The sequence below is a fragment of the Ailuropoda melanoleuca genome, chromosome 4 (assembly GCF_002007445.2).
Source record: "Ailuropoda melanoleuca isolate Jingjing chromosome 4, ASM200744v2, whole genome shotgun sequence".
Classification (NCBI taxonomy): Eukaryota; Metazoa; Chordata; class Mammalia; order Carnivora; family Ursidae; genus Ailuropoda; species Ailuropoda melanoleuca.
The window spans coordinates 25,049,383-25,070,945 of NC_048221.1; the positions used below are offsets into that span (position 1 = coordinate 25,049,383).

General features: G+C 39.1%; 1 protein-coding gene across 3 annotated transcripts in view; it reads right to left on the minus strand.

The window, feature by feature from the left end:
* DENND6A (DENN domain containing 6A) overlaps positions 1 to 18,294 on the minus strand; it is a 56,629-nt gene extending 38,335 nt beyond the window's left edge. For 2 of the 3 annotated variants that reach the window (XM_034658505.1, XM_034658504.1), the window contains exons 1-3: positions 17,972 to 18,294; positions 3,266 to 3,304; positions 3,124 to 3,166 (exon numbers count right to left, since the gene is read on the minus strand). In XM_034658505.1, coding sequence (XP_034514396.1) covers positions 3,124 to 3,166; positions 3,266 to 3,304; positions 17,972 to 18,211 — 322 coding nt within the window. In that variant the 5' untranslated portion in view covers positions 18,212 to 18,294. Of the gene's footprint in view, positions 1 to 3,123; positions 3,167 to 3,265; positions 3,305 to 5,924; positions 6,005 to 17,971 lie in introns of all 3 variants that reach the window. The other variant, XM_034658506.1, reaches the window with a different exon arrangement.
* Positions 18,295 to 21,563: the final 3,269 nt, after the last annotated feature.

Sequence of the window (21,563 nt, forward strand, 5' to 3'; positions counted from 1 at the left end):
GAATCTTGTCATTTGCAACAACATGGATGGACCTAGACAGTATAATGCTAAGTGAAATAAGTCAGAGAAAGACAAGTACCATAAGATTTCACTCATATGTGCAATTTAAGAAGCAAAACAAAGGGAAAAAAGAGAGAAATCATGAAACAGACTCTTAACTATCGAGAACAAACAGATGGTTACCAGAGTGGAGGTGGGTGGGGAGATGGGTGAAACAGGTAATGGGGATGGAAGACTACACTTATATTGACGAGCACTGAGTAAAGTACAGAATTGTTGAATCACTATATTGTACACCTGCAACTAATATTATGCTGTATGTTAACTGTACGGGAATTAAAATTAAAAACTTAAAATATTTTTTTAAAAAAGAAAACTCCACTGAGAAGTATACACTAATTTCTCTGAGACACTTAATAACACAGAGCAGGAAAATGCAATTACTTATACTAACAATATAGATTTATTTTTGATGAGGTTGTAGGGTATCAGGATTGCCTTGCCCCTCCTAGATATCATTTTCTGCATGGCAAATGTAAAAAATCTGTTTGCCAATCTGTAATGTCTCCTTTCCTATTCCAATAATGGTGAGGTCAGGATGGAGAACAAAGTCTAGCCAGACAAGGAATTCATATTTCTTTAGTAACCTTTAGTTTGTGAAGGGACAGACCTCTGAAATATAAAACAGGAACCATTTATATCTCAGCTGACGAGGCTAACATGGCTAACGCCTTTTTGACCTGGTGAACTATCTTCCTGACCAAGTCTGTACAGCTGTGGGTGCAGCTGGTCACTGGAAAGTTCTCACAGCATACCCATTATTTGAGAATGGAGCCGGGGGGATAGGGATTTGTGGCTATGGGTGTTTTATTACTTCCTTTTCACAAAATTCAGCATTCTTTGCATTTTCCAGATGCTATATATTTGTTAATTAAAATCCAAAATTTGGGGGGCGCCTGGGTAGTGCAGTCGTTAAGCGTCTGCCTTCGGCTCAGGGCGTGATCCCGGCGTTCTGGGATCGAGTCCCACATCGGGCTCCACCGCTAGGAGCCTGCTTCTTCCTCTCCCACTCCCCTGCTGTGTTCCCTCTCTCGCTGGCTATCTCTCTGTCAAATAAATAAATAAAATCTTAAAAAAAAAAAATCCAAAATTTTGCTCCTAAAGATAAAAGTCACTCAAATGGAACAAGATATTAAAACCCAAAAACAAACCAAACGAATTTTTTTTCTAAAGTCAAAGGATCTAAGGTCTATGTGGATAGCAGGTGGAGGAAGTGGAAGATTGGCAAATCACTCCACTGGGAATACCAAAAGCATTCTTCTTCATCTGTATACCACAGTCTAAATCTTGTTTTACTTTTTTTTAAGTGTGCACCATGGAAACAAACTTAGATTATGATTCTTTCCCAAAAACTGCTCTACCGTACGTGGATTTCCTTCTATAACAATAAAAACTATTTTGGGAAAAATTAAATCCACTTCAAAGTTGGCAAAGGAATCCCAACATGCATTTCATAAATATGTAAGTGAAACAAACTGGATAATCATAACTGAGAGTAGCCTTCGCAAATAAATATAAAACTCACTGCCTATTGCTGTCTAATACTGATCTCCTAAGATGGCAAGGTGTCCGTTTTTGAGACCTTTTGTCAATTTTATTTCTGGGTACCCACCATACTTTAAATAAAACCAACCCTACTTTATTTGATGTGCAGCTTATAAGAAAGGCATTACAAACCATCTGTATGTCACTCAAGTGCCTAAAATACTGAATAAATTCTGATTTACATGGATTTACACTTGAGTCTAACTTCTAACAAAAAGGGACACAGAGAGAGACTGACTACACAACTAAAAATAAAAAAGGCTATCCAAACACCATGTAATTAGCTTCTTAGCCTTGAAGATCATGCGGAGAGGTGAAAAAGAGCCATGAAAACCAGCTGTGATCTGAAAGAGAAGAGTGTGCAGTGTAATCCACTGTGACTCCAATCACATAAAATCAGCTCATCCTGTAATGCACACAACTCAGCTTATCCTGAGTCCTGGAAGTCCAATCCAACACTCGCTACATTCAGAACTACACGTGCAGACTTTGTAAGGAAATGAGGAACGATCCTGTAGGACCTCTCTATCATTATTTCATTTATAGGCAAACATACTAAGAGATTCCAATAATTACAGGTTAGAACAAAAACCCTACTGGGATTTCACAAAGGCTTTTTTTTTTTTTTTAACCAAGATACCATTTCTTCTTTACATAATTCCTGAAAACTGAGTTGCAAATGTATAAGAACGAACTCTGGAAGCATTTATAAGGAAAGGAGAAAATACTTTAGAAAATTAAAATGTCAAATCTCCCAAATCAGATGAATTAAACTAAATTAACAGGATATTAAAAGTAACCACAAAAGGAAAGGGAACTGGAATGCCTTTGCTTCATAGGGTTCTAACTGTGTGTGGTCTAAGATATGGAATGTTCTGGTCACTAGAAGCCTGAAAAGCTGTTTTGAAAGTAAAACATAAGAGATAACCTGAGAGATTTCAACAATTAGGACCACACAAAGGGAGAGTTTGGAAAAGCCCAGCAAAACCAAGCTTAATAATAATAGCAAACACTGATGTGGTGTTTTTTTATATGCTAAGCACTATTCCAAGTACTTTGCATATAGTAACGCACACAAACTATTACAAGTAATTGATGACCATGCTTCATAATCAGATTCACTCTGCTGTGTGGGGGTGTGTGTGTGTGTGTGTTTAACTCACTGCTTTTACAGAGTTCTTGGTAACCTTCTAAATCCTGAACTAAAAGTAAACTACTTACTATAAATCCCCAAACATACCAATGTTGCTGGTTTTCAATCTCTTCACTATTGCAACAGTTTATCGCTCCTTGATGTATTACCTCACTACAACATAATAGTTATTTTAAAAGCTGAACCAACTAAAATCAAAAAGACATGACTGGCATCATAAAACTAAGAATCACAATCACCGACTTGCTGGGCTGAAACTGAGTTTGCATTCTAATATTCTATTTCAATCCATTTTCATATATTAAGAGTATAATCAATATTCTTAGTATAAAATTCAACAAAAATACCACATGAAAAATAGTTACCTGAATTTGAATCTGGAAAAGACAAATAGCAAATATTGGTTTTCTGAAAAAGAAAACAAAAGCTATATATGCTGACACACACACACTAATAAAAACAAACAGAATACGATAGCAAACCATACGGAGCAATATTTTTACTTACTTCTTTATCAGTAAGTTTGGAATGCTGAGGATAAATTACCTGGAAGAAAAAGAATTAAATCTCGTTAGACAAATACACTGAATGTATATTATAAACATTAGCAGGTTCTTCTGATACTAGTTGGCTATGGTCAAATAGTTTTAAGAAATAGTTCACAGACCTCAATAATGACACATGGGAGAAGCTAGGAGAACTGAGTAGGATTTACATTATGAAAAAAAAAAATTCTGAGTCAAAGTTACCTCTAAAAGAATCATGAAATCTTGGTTTATCAAGAATAATTTACCAAATGAATTACTCATAACTTAAAGCTTATTGAGTTTTTCCTTTGGAAACCTAAATTCTAAAGAGAATTTGATTTATCAGCTGGGTGCTACTCAAGAAATAATGATTTTCAATCAATTCTAAGAAGTAATGCAAATCACCAGCTACTAATTAAAAGAAAAATTGAAAGGAGAAAATAATAACCCATAGTTTAAGAAAACTCAAAGGCCATCTCCCACCAAAAAGTCTATCCTAATTCCCTCAATCCCTTTAAATAATCACTGCATTTTCTTAGGACAGTCAGTTTATTGCCTGTAGTGATCACAGTCACCTTCTGAGGGAAGCTCCTGCCCCATAGCCCCTGCAAAGGAAGCAAGAATAGGCCAGAACAGCTCCTGTCAGAACAAGCACTAGTAAACACCAGACCCAAAGGCAGCGACTCTACAGGCCAGTGAACCAACTACCTAGATGTGGCTGGGTGCGAAAATTCTGCCCAAAAGAATACCAGTGCTCAAGTGGACCAATCCAGGCTCTCATGGGAATGTAAAGAAGAAATGAGATTAAGAGCAGCAGGTCAGTGGCTGATAAAAAAAAGAGGAGAAAACACATAAAGAATAGCTACATTATGTTAATGTTGTGTTGCTAATGTGGGGATCCATGACTTCCCACTTCTGGAAGAATTCATGAGTTCTTCCCATTCCCCAGCTGCCCAAGAGCCTATCTTCCATTTCTGATATATACCATATAGTAATACCACATTATAAACCATATTAAAGTGATTTCATACATTTACTTCACTTAGTTCTCACAATAATAGACAGGGCCAGTAGTGCTATCCCCATTGTGTATATAAGAAAACTAAGATAAGAAAAAAGATGAGGAGAACTAATACTTAACGAATATCTTCTGGAGTTTTTAATTTTCCCAACAATTCTGTCAATTCTCCCTGTCTTTACAGAAGAGGGGACAAGTTCACGGTAGGTAATAATTCTTCCGAAGTTTACTTGTTTAGTAAGCGCTGGTCTGATTCCAAAGTACACAAGCCACCGTTCTTTACTCCACCCTTAGCAACGATCATTAACTATGCAATCACAGCCCTCTTTCCCAACTAGCTAGGATGTGGCATATCATCCTTCTCAATCCACAGCTACAAGGAGGGTCTAGAGAGCTGTTACATTACATAAAAACCATCTACCATTCCTGGAATAGAGAATGACACCAAAGTCATTACCTACTTACTCTGCTTTGTATCCCATGTTCTGGTAAATTAACGTTCTGTTCGTAAATTAACCTCTGTCTCCACAATTCATGAAGGCCAAGAATCTGGTCTGTTTTGTTCACCACTCCATCTTTACACCTAGAATAGTCTCTGCTGCATAGTAAACACTAAAAATATATTTCTTCGATAAGTGGATATACCCTCAAATTAGTTCAAAAACTCAATATTTAATAATATGTAATTCTTCTTAATGCGTACATAGATCTCCCTTGCTTCGCCATGAGACCATTTTACCTTGTTACCTTTAAAGTAGAAATGGGAAACTTAAAACCTATTCAGCCCTATTTTATGAAAATCTCATTACATGTAAATATACCAAAATTATCATATTGGTAAATTTAGTGGCCTGCAGTAATAGCTTTATCTTAGACTCTAAACTCAGTTTTATGTGAGTGCCCTTCAGATTTTTCTTTCCTGCAATTAAAATATAAACTCAAAAGCAAATATACAAAATTTCATTTTTTGTTATACAAAGACTTCACAGTAGTTCCTTTGGACTTTGATTTCCTATGGTTTAATATACCAGCATGACAATATAGAAAAAAATGTTGGTATGTTTTACCCATATATATGAGTACCTTAAAAATATATAACATGTGTGTATGTGTGGTTGTGTGTGTGTGATTTAAGGGGCTTATGTAGGCTATATATATTTAAGTAAACTAAAAAGATGTAAGAACTACATAACCTATCAAGTTTGCCTTTTAAAAACTCTGTATTAGACTGTCAAACAGTATTCTAGAATTTCATTTTAATGTACTTTGTTAGGACTACCCAGTGTTTTATTTCGGAATAGATATGATATTCAAAAAAAGTAATGTATCTGTATATGCTATAGGTATGAAAATGTTTATAGTGTACTAAAGATGAACAAATAAAAAAAATCGTACTTAATTTTAAAACTTCAATTAAGCTCCCTAGTTTAAAAAAAAAAGTAACCACTGCCAAGTATCTCAAACTGCACAAACTGCCAGTTACTAGATTATCTATGTACATAACTTTATCTTGTAAAAAAAAAAAAAGTATAAATTTCAGTTTGGGCAATCAATGTTAGTTTAGTCGGTTAGCTCCTGATAACTATACAGGCATTAATCAACTGTGGATTGGCCCCAGTACCTGGAGACGCCTCTCGCTTGAAGTTTCCTCTCTCCACAGCTCAAGTCCAGGCATCTCTGTCCCCCAGGCCACTGGCATTCCTGGGAGGCATCAAAGGGGGACAGAGAGCATCAGCTAATGTCACCCTGGTTCTGTTACCTATGTTAAGATCTTCCATGTTATAAGAAATAAGGGAGAGGTGGCCAGGTAATAAGCCAAGAAAAAGTAAGTTTTATTTGATATCATTATTAAGGCCTAAAAATGATGACATAGCATAAATATTTCACATCATGATGTAAGAGGAAAAAAAGTACCCCAGAAAAAATATTAATATAGCTACTGGAAAATAGTATTACAAAATGTTTTAAATCAGGTTATTCCCTTCAAAGGTGTGTCTATCTGCCACTTGCCCCTGTACACCCTAACATTTCCACCTCAGTGTAGGAGTAATTATGGTCCCAGGAGAAAGAAAATTAGGAACACCAGTTAACTTACTACTAGTACCACTTGGACATGGGAAAAATTCATGCCTGTCATGCATCCCAGTTATCTGCGAATGGGTGCCCGCCTGTTGCCATGTCACTCAGTGTCTGTTTCCATTGTATAAAACCCTACCTAGCATCTCAGGCCCTGCAGAGACTACATCCCAGGCCAAACCAGGCCTGCTTTGATCTCCTACATAAACATTAACTCACATATAAACATCATCAAAACCTTAAAAAGAGGATTAATTCCAAACCTAATAAGAACCCTGACTGGCTCTCAGTCCATGGGGCGTGCAACTTTTGATCTTGGGGTTGTAAGTTTGAGCCCCACATTGGGTGCAGAGATTACTTAAAAATAAAATCTTATGTAGTTATTAATTTTTAATTTTTTTTAAGTAGGCTCCATACCCAGCATGGAGCCCAAGCAGGGCTTGAAATCACAACCCTGAGATGGAGACCTGAGCTGAGATCAAGAGTTGGATGTTTAACCAACTGAGTCACCTAGGTGTCCCCAAAATAAAATATATATAAAAAATATATGTCTTCAAAGATTAGACAATAACACTCATTCCAAATGAAAATGGAAACTGTTTACAGGCAAAAAAAACCTAACTCTACATTTTTCAACTGGTTATGTATCATGTAATTTTTACAAACTGGCTGGAAAATATTTTAAGATAAGTAAATATAATATAATATCTCTTTTAAAAGGCTTTTTAATATGAAAAATAAAGCAATGACACCCCAGTAGCAGTGAGTACACCTAACACTGAGATGCTGATTATTAAATACCATTCGCAATAAAAAGAATCAGGGCTTCTTGGGGAGGTAGCTGATTACAGGGCTGGGACAGGAAAACTACAAGGTGAGCCTGGAGCATCTTATGGTGCCAGAAAGGAAGTGCTCAAAAAAAAAGGAGACAGGCAGGATTAAAGGACACAGGAGCCAACATTAAAAAGGTACCAATGCTCAAAGCTGGAATGATTTGATTAATAAAATATATAATGATAGTACTAGCTTATAACCCAAATAATAAGAAGTATCCTTGAGTCCATATTGATATAGATGGATGGATGGATGAGAGAGAAGGGACAACTCTTCCTCATAAAAGAATTCCAACTTACAAATATAGAAGGAGTAAGGAAAATAAACAACTATTAGAACACCAGAATAGGGGCGCCTGGGTAGCACAGTCCTTAAGTGTCTGCCTTCGGCTCAGGGCATGATCCCGGCGTCCCGGGATCAAGTCCCACATTGGGCTCCTCCGCTGGGAGCCTGCTTCTTCCTCTCCCACTCCCCCTGCTTGTGTTCCCTCTCTCGCTGGCTGTCTCTCTGTCACATAAATAAATAAAATATTTTTAAAAAACCACACACCAGAATAACAATTGCTGCAGGTAAGATCCACTCATGGGTGCTGAATTAGCAGGCAAAGCTTAGAAAACAAGATACTGCAGTTTCAATTTCTAACAAAATAAACACTTACTAATTACAAAGAGAAAAATAGTAACTTTATAGGCGATAAACATGGCAGACATCATCTTAACCAAGTGATCAAGGTTAAAATCACCAATAATGAGACATTTTAATTTGAACTTCCTATACTTCCTGATATGATGTCTGGAGAAGGGCACATCATATCTGGGGTATTCTTCCCAGTAACTCATAACCTCAGTCTAATCATGACAAGATACCAGAAAAACCAAAATTGAAAGACATACTACAAAATATATGAACAATATTCCAAAGTATCAAGGTCATGAAAGACAAGAAAAGATTGAGGAACTCCACAGATGGAAGAGGACTATGGAGATATGATACCTATATGCAATGTAGAAAACTGGACTGGATCTTGAAACAGATAAAGCACATTAGTAGAAAAACCAGTGAATCCCAATAAACTCTGTTTTTTAGTAAATTGTATCATGCCAATGTTATAGTCTTAGTCTTGATTATTGTACTATGTTTATGTAAAATGTTAACTTCAGAGAAAGCTAAATGAATTACTTTTATAACTCTATCTAAGCCAAAAATTCCATCAAAATAAGGTTTAAAAAAATTAACACTTCCACTTCATATCATATATAAAAAGTAACCCAAAGTGGATTAAAGACCTAAATGTAAGAGTTAAAACTACAAATATCTTAGAAGAGAACACAGGAATAAAACTTTATGGCTGTGGATTAGCCAATGGTTTCTTTCTTTCTTTCTTTTAATTATGTTATGTTAGTCACCATACAGTACATCCTTAGTTTTTGATGTAGTGTTCCACAATTCATTGTGTATAACACCCAGTGCTCCACGCAATATGTGCCCTCCTTAATACCCATCACTGGGCTAACCCATTCCCCCACCCCCGCCCCTCTGAAACCTTCAGCTTGTTTCCCGGAGTCCATAGTCTCTCATGGTTCGTCTCCCCCTGTCTTCCCCCCTTTCATTTTTCCCTTCCTTCTCCTACTGTCCTCCCTGCTACTCCTTATGTTCCACAAATAAGTGAAACCATATGATAATTGTCTTTCTCTGCTTGACTTATTTCACTTAGCATAATCTCTTCCAATTCCATCCAATGGTTTCTTAGACATAATAAAAGCACAAGCAACCAAAGAAAACATAAATTGGACTTCATCAAAATTTAAAACCTTTGTGTTTCAAAGAACACAACCAAGAAAGTGAAGACAACCCACAGATTGGAAGGAACTATTTGCAAATCATGTATCTGATAAGGTTCTAACTTACAGAATATATAAAGAATTCTTACAATTCAATTAAAAAGTCAAATAACCCAATATTTAAATGCGCAAAGGATTTGATTAGACATTTCTCCACAAAAAATATACAAATGGCCAAAAAGCATATGGAAAGCCATTTGACACCATTAGTCATTAGGGAAAATGCAAATAAAATTATAATAAGATACCATCTCATGTCCACTAAGATGGTTGTAATCAAAAAGACAGACAAGAACAAGTGCTGACAAGATATGGAGAAATTAGAACACTCATACATTACTAAGGGAAACGTGAAAATACAGCCACCCTGGAAAACAGCTGAGCAGTTTCCCAAAAAAGTAAACATAGTTACCTTATTATATAGCAATTTCACCCCAAGACAAGTGAAAACATATGTTCACACAAAAACTTATAAAATGAATGTTCATAGCAGCATTATTCCTAATACCCAAAAGTAGACAAAAACTCAAAATTTTCATCAAATGATGAATGGATAAACAAAATGTCATATTTCCATTTAATGATACAAATTCAGCCATAAAAAGGAATGAAGTACTGATAAATACTACAACATGGATGAACCTGAAAATATTATACTAAGTGAAAGAAGCCAGACAAAAAATGCCACAGGTTGTATGATTCCATTCATATGAAATGTATAGAATAGGAAAATCCATACAGAAAGTAGATTAGTGGTTGCCAGAGTCTGGGGGGAAGGGGTGATGGCTCATGACTGAAAGGGGACATAAAGGAAATTTCTGGGGCAGTGATAATATTGTTTCTTGAGCTCTAGGGTAGTGAAATGGTATGTTCACTTTATGAAAACTCACCAAACTCAGGATTTGTACGCTTTCCTATTGTATGTTATACTGCAATAAAAATGTTTACTTATTTTTAAAAGTGGGAAAAAATGGCCTGACATCACAGTATCAAAACAGACTGGGCCTCAGTCTAAGATTCTAGCTCACTCAAGGTCTAAACTAAATTACGTTACTGGAAAGTGTGATCAGTTTGAACATGGAATGTACCGTGAAGCATCTCTCTCTAATAAGAGTAAAGTTTAGGGGGCGCCTGGGTGGCACAGCAGTTGGGCGTCTGCCTTCGGCTCAGGGAGTGATCCCGGCATTATGGGATCGAGCCCCGCATCAGGCTTCTCTGCTATGGGCCTGCTTCTTCCTGTCCCACTCCCCCTGCTTGTGTTCCCTCTCTCGCTGGCTGTCTCTATCTCTAATAAAAAAAACAAAAAAACCAAAAACAAAAAAACAAAAAAAAAGTTTAGATACAATTGTCCATGTTTCACATCATTCATCATAGTAAATAAAGTGCTTGTGAACAGACTAACTGGAGAGGGGAATATCCCAGATTTCTCCGTGTTGGGATTATATAATTTCACAATAGAACCAGAGATAAGTAGCACTGAAGAAGCCCTTGTACAATCTGGGGAAAGCTCAGATCACTAAAGCTTTAACTCTCAAACCACAGAACTACATCAAGCTACTATGAAGTGCTACAAGTTCACAAGGAAATTTAAAGGCCACTATTAGTAAGTACCTGCAAACACTCCCATTATTACCCTCACTGTTTAATGGCCTACCGTTCATGCTAGACTGGAAGCTCAATGAAGGGAGGGTTCATGAAGGCTTTATCTCCAGAACACAACAGTGTCTGGATATGCCAGTTGCCCAATAAATATCTGCTGAATAGATAGTTCAATGAGATAGTCCAGCAACATACAATTACACAAAACACCCATTTCGATTAAAATAGTATACTTGCTGAGGAGCAAATACTGGGGTTATGGAGCATCCAGTTTAAGAGGTAAAGAAACAACCCTTCACACAACTGCCTTCACCCTTCTCAAAAAATAAACAGAAACTTTGCTAAGATAAAGAAAACTGTAGGGGCGCCTGGGTGGCACAGCGGTTAAGCGTCTGCCTTCAGCTCAGGGCGTGATCCCGGCGTTATGGGGATCGAGCCCCACGTCAGGCTCCTCAACTCTGAGCCTGCTTCTTCCTCTCCCACTCTCCCTGCTTGTGTTCCCTCTCTCGCTGGCTGTCTCTATCTCTGTCTAATAAATAAATAANAAAAAAAAAAAAAAAAAAAATTTAAAAAAAAAAAAAAAAAAAAAAAAAAAAAGAAAACTGTAGTGACTACCTCAGGCCCCACCCTGCTAGGGCATAATGGGGAATAAACAAAAAGCAGAAGTGAAAAAGAAAGGGGAGTCAATTCTCCTGACTATTTTTAAAAAATGGCAAAGAAGTTTGCCTTCACCTGACAACAGAGCTTTATCTTCAATTTGTTTAAAAACAAAAAAAGTGTGTGGTAGGGGAAGAGGGGGGCCAAGATCAGTAATCCAAATGAAATCATGACTCACACAATATATTAACAACAAACTGTCCTGCTTTTTATAGATTATTTAATTGGCCTGAAATTATTTTCAGCAAGAGGTGGAATACAAACTATATGTACATGCAAATAGGCTATGTCATAGATTATCAGCAAATAAAACCTAATAAACTGGATTTCCAAGAAATGCTTTATTTTTCTTTTAAGCATGTGGGGGTCTTTTATTTTTATTTTTTTTTGTTATCTCTACACCCAACAGGGGTCTCAAACTCACAACCCCAAGATCAAGAGTTGCATGCTCTTGTGACTGAGCCAGACAGTTGCCTCCCTGGGAAGTGCTTTAAATACTTGTGATTCACATCTGAAACTGTGGGGTTTTTTTTTTTAATCAATTTAAGGCAAAATAATAGGAGTAAGAGAATAGCCAAGAACAGTCCTACACTGATTACTGAATGTGCAAGGACGCTAATTATAATAAGGGACCAACATTTAGGCATGCATTAAATGACAGGCATTAATTCTTAACATGCATTCTCTCTCTTAGTACCTCCAACAACACTCTCAGGATATTATTTTTCCACTTTATAGTAGAAGGAAACGAGACTCAGAAAACTGAAGAAACTGGCCAAAAATCAGACAATTGGCAGATGTTCAAAACCCCACACAGGGCTCCTGGGTAGCTCAGTCATTAAGCGTCTGCCTTCGGGTGTGATCCTGGAGTCCTGGGATTGAGGCCCGCATCAGGCTCCCTGCTCTACTGAGAGCCTGCTTCTTCCTCTCCCACTCCCCCTGCTTGTGTTCCCTCTCTCACTGGCTGTCTCTCTGTCAAATAAATAAATAAAATTTAAAAAAAACAAAACAAAAACAAAAACCCACAGCTTGTGCTCTTTTCACTAGAGGGAGAGGGACAAGCAGACTCTGCACTGAGCGTGGAGGCCAACTTGGAGGTCCATCCCACCACCCTGGGATACTGACCTTTCCCAAAACCAAAAGTTGGATGCTTAACCAACTGAGCCACCCAGACACCCACTCCTTTCTTAAAACAAAATTAATTTTAAAAAATTTTATTTATTGGGGCGCCTGGGTGGCACAGCGGTTAAGCGTCTGCCTTCGGCTCAGGGCGTGATCCCGGCGTTATGGGATCGAGCCCCGCATCAGGCTTCTCTGCTATGGGCCTGCTTCTTCCTCTCCCACTCCCCCTGCTTGTGTTCCCTCTCTCGCTGGCTGTCTCTCTCTCTGTCAAATAAATAAATAAAATCTTTAAAAAAAAAAATTTATTTATTTAACAAATTTATTTTTTTATTTTTATTGAGAAGGGTGAAGTTAGTTGTATGAAGGGTTATTTCTTTCCCTCTTAAACTGGGTGCTCCAAAACCTCAATTTTGGACTGAAATTGCCCAAAGAGTTGATAGGTAAAGCCTTCAAGGGGGAAAAGCTACCAATGATGCCTCAATTCTTATAAAATTAAGGACTAGAGAGGTTCAGAAGGTAACCTCAAATTACAGAAATGTCAACTTCCCATGACATTCTGTAAGTTCATGTGATTTTTTCTTAGTTTTAGAGCAGTGTTATTTAATGAATTATATAATCTTTTTTTTTTCAGTTTTAGAGGTAGAATTTAGTGATTCATCAGTCGCATACAACACCCTGTGCTCATTACTTCCAGTGCCCTCCTTAATGCCCATCACCAGTACATTAAAAGGATTATTCACTACAACCAAGTGGGATTTATTCCTGGGCTGCAAATCAATGTGATACACCACACTAATAAAAGACAAGACAAGAACCAGATGATCCTCTCAATAGATGTAGAAAAAGCATGTGACAAAATATAGCATCCTTTCTTGATTAAAAAAAACTCTCCACCGTGTAGTTCATGTGATTTAAAGGCTCTCAAAAATTCCTCTCTCTCATTCTCTCTCAAATAAATAAATTTTTAAAAAAAACAAAGGGGAGGTGTCTTGGTGGCTCAGTCAGTTAAGTGTCCAACTTTTGGCTCAGGTCATTATCTCGGGGTGGTGGGATGGAGCCCAATGTCAGGCTCCATACTCAGTGCAGAGTCTGCTTGTCCCTCTCCCTCCGTTCCTCCCCTCTCTCCAACCGCCCCCCCACACTCTCTCTCTTTCTCTCTCAAATAAATTAAATAAGTAAATAAATAAATCTTTAAACCTTCTCAGAAATTCAAAACATTTCTAAGATCCGTGTACTGGTAGCAAATAACTCTCTACACCTGAAGAAAAAAGAAAAACCACTACCCAAATTGAGAAAAATGGTTAAATAAATTATGTTCCATAAAACTGTACTTACGAAGAGTCTTTAGTGATCTGGCAAACTGTTTATGAGAATGTTATCAATAAAAGCAGACTCTGAGGATGTGTGGGTGACTCAGTTAAGCATCTGCCTTCAGCTCAGGTCACGATCCCAGGATCCTGGGATATAGTCCCTGCACTGGGCTCCCTGCTCAGCAGGGAGCCTGCTTCTCCCTCTCCCTCTGCCTGCCGCTCCCCCTGCTTGTGCTCTCTTTCTCTCTCTGACAAATAAATAAATAAATAAAATCTTTAAAAAAAAACAAAACAAAACGGCAGACTCTGATAGTAGACCTGTTTGGGGGGACTGCTGCCCAGCCCATGCTTTGGAAGTGTCCCCTCCTTCTTTTACAAGTGGCCACTGCTGTCACTGAAACGCTGTCTCCTAACACAGATGACTGAACAAAAGGCAGCACCTGACCCATGCTGAGCCAATCAGATACTCCAGTATTTGAATTAAGCTTCAGCCTGGTTCCAGAATACAAAAGTAGAGTTTAGCTAAAATCAGTATCACAGTAATCCAAAGTCAAGAGAAATCAGGGAGCAGAAACTGAGACCCTTGCAGAAGAAACCAGCCTCAGCACAGAGAATGGAACAGACTTGTAAAGAGAAGCAGACAAAAGACCACACAGCTCCAGAGAAACAAAGGCAAAAAGCCTGAGGCTTTCCAACTCGCATGAGGTTCATTCCAGCTTCCTGCAACTGGGTTCCAAGAGACTCCTTACAATCAATCTTTTTCTTAAATTTATTTGAGAGCATTTCTGTTCCTAACAATCAAATTAATTCTTGACAGATATGAAATTATGTAAAAAAGAAAAAGCACTAACAAAAATGTCAACTATTAATAGCACTTGTTTCTTAGTATAATTATGAGTGATGTTTTCTAATGGTTATAATTTTCTTTCTTGCCAAGTTTTCAACAATGAGCCTATTATTAATCAGGGGGAAAAAACTTGAATAAATGAGGCAATTCTGGATTCAGATCATTAAGGCTTTACTATATAATCAGGTAATTTTAGAGCTGGAAGTGACTTAGAGTATGTAAAATCCGGAGGATTTGAAACTTTGTTCCAGAGGACACATGGATTCTGTGGTGATGCTCTAGGGCCACTTTGTGGGAAAAGGAAGAAGCTGAACACACCTCCTATAGTCAACCTTTTATAGTCTCCTTCCAACTTAGGATACCCTTCATTGTCCCCTTTACCAAGGACAGGGCCTAACAGGCATTTTATGCAAAATGGACCACTCCCCTAACTACACAAGTCTTCAGCTGATTATTTGCCCCAAACCACGCCTGAGTACCTTCCCCTGGCGTCTTTACTGAAGTGGCTGAAAAGGGCAACTTCTCCACCATAAAGATTATAGAAGCTAAGGATGTAAGTTGCAGGGAGCATGAAGCATGAACAAAATCCCATAAAACAAGAAGAGCATAAGCAAGAGGCTTCCAAATTATGGGCTCTAGCCATTTTACGAAGCCCCAATAGGTTTGTACCTTGAATATCTTGAGAAATCTGTTGCCTTACAACAAGTTCCCTTTTCTGCTTGAGCTATACGTTCTGTTGCCTGCAACCCAATATACACACACAGGCCCCATCTCAACCAGGTTAGCCATTGAGGTCCCATATTAGATTTTTATTCTCACAGGGAAAAAAGTTCCCCTGCTTTAAAAAGAAAAGAAAAGAAAAGCAACGATTCTACTAGCGCACCTTAATTTTACTAGTGAGAAAATTAAGGTTCGAAGGCCTCGTCTTTACAAAGCAACGTAAGGATTCTCTCCATTGAAAAATGGAAAAGGGAATTTCAATACCTCCCAAATACAGACTTAAATAGATTTTACTGAGTCACAAGTACTATTCCAAATGTTTCACCAACATTAATTTATCTAAGTCTCACAGCAATGCCCTGATGCAGGTACTGTTACAGAGGGAGTGTGAGCCAAGCGTATTAATCTAGTTACAGACTCAAATCTAGACAGTCCAGCTCTGGAGTCTCAGTTCTTGACTGATATGCTATACTGCTTCTTTGTTAAGGATTTAAGCTTAACCAAGTGGTGCTGATTATGCATTTGTTTAAAATTTGCAAATGAAATGGTACTTTCTGTCATGGCACAACAGATTCTCACATCACTTTCAACCCTAAAATTCAAGATGGTGATGACTCAGGTGGCTTCTAGGATATTACAGTCCAAACTTAGTTTTTACCTATTCTTTAATTTCCTTTTTGATTCTCCATGGTTGTTCATTATAAGAATAGGGGCTGGAGCTACTACTATATGTCACTTCTCCAACACAAGTCTACATTCACGTTCTTGTCCCATTACAGCCACCCCACCTGTCCATTTTTGGCCTGGATATGGCCATAATACAAAAGTGAAAAATATTTTGCAAGTATTTCATTATATTTAGTACTAATGTGTGTTTCTTTTTTCTTCTTTTAAAAGTGGCAAGGTACAATATTCTACATTTCTCATGAAAACAAAACAAAATTGTGCTGGAACCCATTTAATGTGTTTATCTTTTTTTGGATCCTTCATGAAGGAATCTTCCCCACCCTCATCCTATGCCTTCTAAAATCAGCAATTCTTAATCTGGGAACAGTAGAATAGAAGATCCACAGATGACCCCCAGAGAGTTCACAGAAGCATATATATATATATATATATAATATATATATATATATATATATATATATATATGTATGTTAAGAACTACTGACCTAAAGAAAACTGTTCAGTAGCATATCCCATGGGAAATGAAATTCAAAATAAGTCCTTTAATGATTCACATTTTTATAGCATCTCAATTATCCTAAATATTGTTTATTTGGTGAGAAAAACATACTTAAAATGTCCCAAATGAAGACAGTCCACAAGGATCTCCTTTAGCTATTTTAAAATACAATCAACTACAACAACACACTCCTAACTTTATGGTTAAATTGTATTTCACTACAAATATAACTTAAGGTTAACATGTCAATGTAAACGATAGATGATTTATAAATCTCTAATTCAAAGTCTTTGGAAACTGTTGTTTGCCTCAATAAGATAAAGAACTGTTCATGTATTCACTCACTCTATCAAGTATATATGGAACACCACTATGTACCAGGCATGGCATTTAGCCCTATCTGCTTCTGTGATTCTTGGTTCCCCTCTAAATTGTAGTCTAAATCTACAAATACAGATTAAAGCATTTCATTTATATTTGTATGCTCAGCAACCAGCATAATGCCTAGATCTTAGTGGAAACTTAATGTGTATTGAACTGCCTAATGATAAAACAGAAAAGGCAGGTTGAATAAAAAAGTAGTAGCTTCGCTTTAAGAAAAACCTCCCTGGCCAATCTTCATAGCTAACTCATGCCACTAAAGTCTGAATGAGGTGGTTCATTAAAATCTGTCATCATCACCAAAACAAACAGACAAAAATTTTCTAAACATACTTCCTTCTAATAAGGTTTTCCTTGGACACAATGACAAGCCATGTCTTATGCTACAAAAGGGAGCCTAAAGAATGTCAAAAGAACATTCGAAGGCCTTTCAATAAGGCACCATAAAGATGGAAAACTTGAATGATTCATAAGCAAGATGAACTATGAACTATGTTCATCTTGATAGTAGCTTTCAGGCCAACTGTTTCAGTAGCAACATCCAGAAATAACAGAAATGATTTAAAAAAAGAAATAATACAAATGAGGAACAAAAGGGGGGAAATGGAGAAAATCATGCTGAGATAAGCATTTCGGCTCAGGGTGAGTGGAATGCTCTCAGAACTACTGGAAATGGCCAAAACGGTCTAGGAGTCTAAAAAGTTGGTTGTGTGAGGTTTGGCTATTATAGTTCACCACATGTCAGGGGCATTGTTCGCGTCTTCAAGAAGTCCCCAACATCCTGCCTGCAGGCTAACCATTTGTTACTCCTGCGACACCGGGTTAAAAACAAAAACAAACAAAAACGAACCTCATCAAGTATTTAGGAGGGACCTAGAAAGAACTTTTCACCCCTAGCCGCAGCCCACGATCCTCCCACGGGAACTGCCAATGGACCGCAGCCCAGCCCGACTGGCGGAGGGGCGGCCGGCCACGCCCAGATGCGCGGCAGCCGGGGACCGGGCCCGCCGATTCGCGAGCCATACGCTCTGCTGGGGCCGCCCCGGCCAGGGGACTCGGACGAGGCGCCGAGGGCAAGGTGCGGCCGGGCCTCACCTCCACGGCTTGGCCCAGCTCCAGGTCGAAGCCCACCACACACACGCAGTGCAGCCAGGCAGAGAAGCCGTCCCAGCGCAGCAGGCCCCGGCCGCGGCCCTCATCCTCTTCGTCGTCCTCCGGCGTGCCTCCCGCCGCCACCACCACGGCTGGCGCCCCGCGCTCCTCGGCCGCCGCCACCGCCTCGTCCAACGGCCCGCGGAAGCTGGGCCCCGAGGCTGCCAGGCCCCGCAGAGCCATCGGCCGCCCCCTTGCTGTTCGCGCCGCCTCCACTGCAGACCGCGCAGCGAGCGCGCCCGGCTCCGCAGGCGCAGCCGCCGCTGCAGCCGCCGGGGATGGGCTTGGCCGGGGCGGGGCCGGGGCCGGGGCGGGGCCGTGGGCCACGTGACCCTGGGAGCACGGCTCCGCGCTGCAGCTCCCTTGCGACCGCGCAGAGGTGGGCTCGTTTTGCTGGCGCTTAGCTGCGATTGTGAAGCTATCCCTGGCGTCCTTGTCTTAAAGCTCCTCGAGAGTGGTTTATGAATCCTGATACGCTTCTTCGCAGTCCAGCGACCAGGGGAGGAGTTATTCTTGGAATGACACGTTCAAAAGTATAAGGTATTATTAAATTAGTACACATAATGGTAGGTAACGATGGCTGACATTTACTGAACACTTACTCTGTGTCAGTTGACGTGCCAGCAAGTACTTTACAAATATTTACTCTATTGACTCTTCGCATCATGACCAGTAGGTAGACTTCATTATTTCTTTTTACGGATAAGGAAATTGAGGTTCTGAGAGGTTACATGACTAGCTCAACAAGTATTACAACTTTGATGCCGGCTTTCAGTTCACTCTGCCTGTCTGCTGATTCAGAGATCTGCGCCTTCTCTTAGCTGTAGCTTCTCCACCAAGGTCCCACCCACCTTTCTTGGCCTGGTTGCCTGTGACTCATTAAACACTCGTACAACATGTGCAGTGCTTTCTGAAACACCAGTTCAGCCTCCACAGCAACCTGTAGATCAGTCTCTTAGCAAGGGCCTAGTCTCAGGCAGCTTTGTGGTTGTTGTTTTTTAGATTTTTTTAAAAAAGATTTTATTTATTTATTTGTCAGAGAGAGAGGGTGCCGGCACAAGCAGGGGGAGCGGCATGCAGAGGGAGAAGCAGGCTCCCTGCCAAGCAAAGAGCCTGATGCTGGACTCTATCCCAGCACTCTGGGATCATAACCTGAGCCAAAGGCAGACACTTAACCGACTGAGCCACCCAGGAGTCCCTAGATTTTATGTTTAAGTAATTTCTGCATCCAAGGTGGGGCTGGAACTTAAAACCCGAAGATCGAGAGTTGCACGCTCTACCAACTGAACCAGCCAGGCACCCCAAGAAGCTTTGTATTCTCAGAGATCAACACTGTGCTGAGCACCCAGAAGGCACTTATTCTGTTGAATTTTTACTGATTATTGGTGCAGTGTGATACTACTGATTAGGATTTTATTCACCACCTACTGTGCGGAGTATAAACAGCACAATGAAAATAATCAGGAAACACACAAGAATACCCCAATAGAAAAATGAGTAAAAGACAATGGATAATAACTCACAATAAACAATTTTTTAAAAAACATTACAGTTTTCATGCTTTTACACGTGTTATCTCATCTAATCCTCCTAGCAACCCCAAAAGGCAGATCTCATTATTATTCCCATTTTTCCAGGTGAAGGTCTGAGGCCCCACGAGGTGATGATGATGCACAACTAACAGGTGGCCTAATGGGTTTAAACCCTGATCTCTTTGAGTCAGCCTAAGCTCCTAAGCATTTTGCTGCACTGCCCAGTCAAATTTACCCCATTTGATAAACATTGTTCTGTATACATCCTTAAGATTTTTATTTGGACCGTTAGCATCAATATTTCAAGGAAAGGGTCAAGTATCATCAGACATCAATAGTTATGTTTGCTAGAGACTATTTTTAGTACATAAGATGAACCAGGAACAGCATTAAAGTTAAAAGCCAAGTCTGTGGCCAAAGCAATCTGCCCTCCTACTCCAGAGAACCACTATAGTTAAGAGAGAAAAACAATGTTCTGCATTTAAGTTAGTCTTTAAACCCACTATTAGGAGAGAACAGTAACCCTTACTATTAAAAACAGAATTAGGGCTCCTGGGTGGCTCAGTCATTTAAATGTCTGCCTTCAGCTCAGGTCATGATCTCAGGGTCCTGGCATCAAGTCCCAGGTTGGGCTCCGTGCTCAGGGAGGAGTCTGCTTCTGCCTCTCCCTCTACCCCTCCCCACTGCTCGTGCTGTCTCTCTCACACACACACTATCTCAAATAAATAAATAAAATCTTAAAAAAAAACAATTAAAAAGAGCACTGGACTAGAAGACAGAAGTTCTGGATTCTGTCACTGCCTCCACCCTTGATCATGGTAGGCAAGCTGCTCTAAGACTCAGTTTCTGCATTGATGAAATAGGAATGATCATTCCCAGCCTACTCATCTCACTGATTGTGGGGAAGAGCCAAGCTATCTCAATGCACTCATTTTACTGGGTGCTACCTCATTATTAATAATTAATAAGCTTTAAACACTACTTGTTCCACAGGGCTGCTTCTTTGACATGTGGATACAGACTGCCATTCCCTGAAATGCTGTTGCATAATTTGAATTAAGAGTAATTTTGTGGGGCGCCTGGGTGGCTCAGATGGTTGAGCATCTGCCTTTGACTTGGGTCATGATCTCCAGGTCCTTGGGATCGAGCCCAGTGTCAGACTCCTGGCTCAGTGGAGAGTCTCCTTCTCCCTCTCCCTCTGCCTCTCCTCCCTGCATGTGCTTTCTCTGTCTCTCTCTCAAATGAATAAATAAAATCTTTAAAAAAAAGAAAAGAGTAATCTTGCAAAATATAACAACATATGAAAATGAAAACAACATATTAAGAGGACTGTAACTTTGATGACAAAGAGAGCACACCAGGGCTCTAAAGCACTTAAAGGTGGAAAAAAAATCATTTTGTTTGCTTTGGAAAAAACTAACGAACATGACTAAACTCCACAACCACTAGGAGAACAGAAATTTCCTATTGCTTTTTGTTTCTTTTCATCCTCAAAACTTTCGTATTTGAGATTCACATCAACTTTAACCTAGTTTCTATGGTTAATACTTACATAATACTTATATGGGACTTAAGGGGAAAAGTGCTAATACTTCCTTCCCTCTTAAGGCTCTGCATTAGAACCTTTGATTTTGAAAGGACCTTGGATCAGGTCAACTCTCCAAACTTCCCATCCTATTCATGAATCTTCTTCTTCTTTTTTTTTTTTTTTTAATTTTATTTTATTATATTGTGTTAATCACCATACAGTACATCCCCAGATTCCGATGTAAAGTTTGATGCTTCATTAGTTGCGTATAACACCCAGTGCACCATGCAATACGTGCCCTCCCTACATGAATCTTCTGATGTTTGGTTAGCCAGCTGCCATTTCAACATGCCTTATTAAAGTAAAGTCACTACCTTGCAAAGCTGCTATTTTCTGGATGTTCATAAGGGCTAGAAAATTCTTCCTTTTATGGAGACAAGATTGATCATCTGCTTTGTAATGTATACCCCTTGGT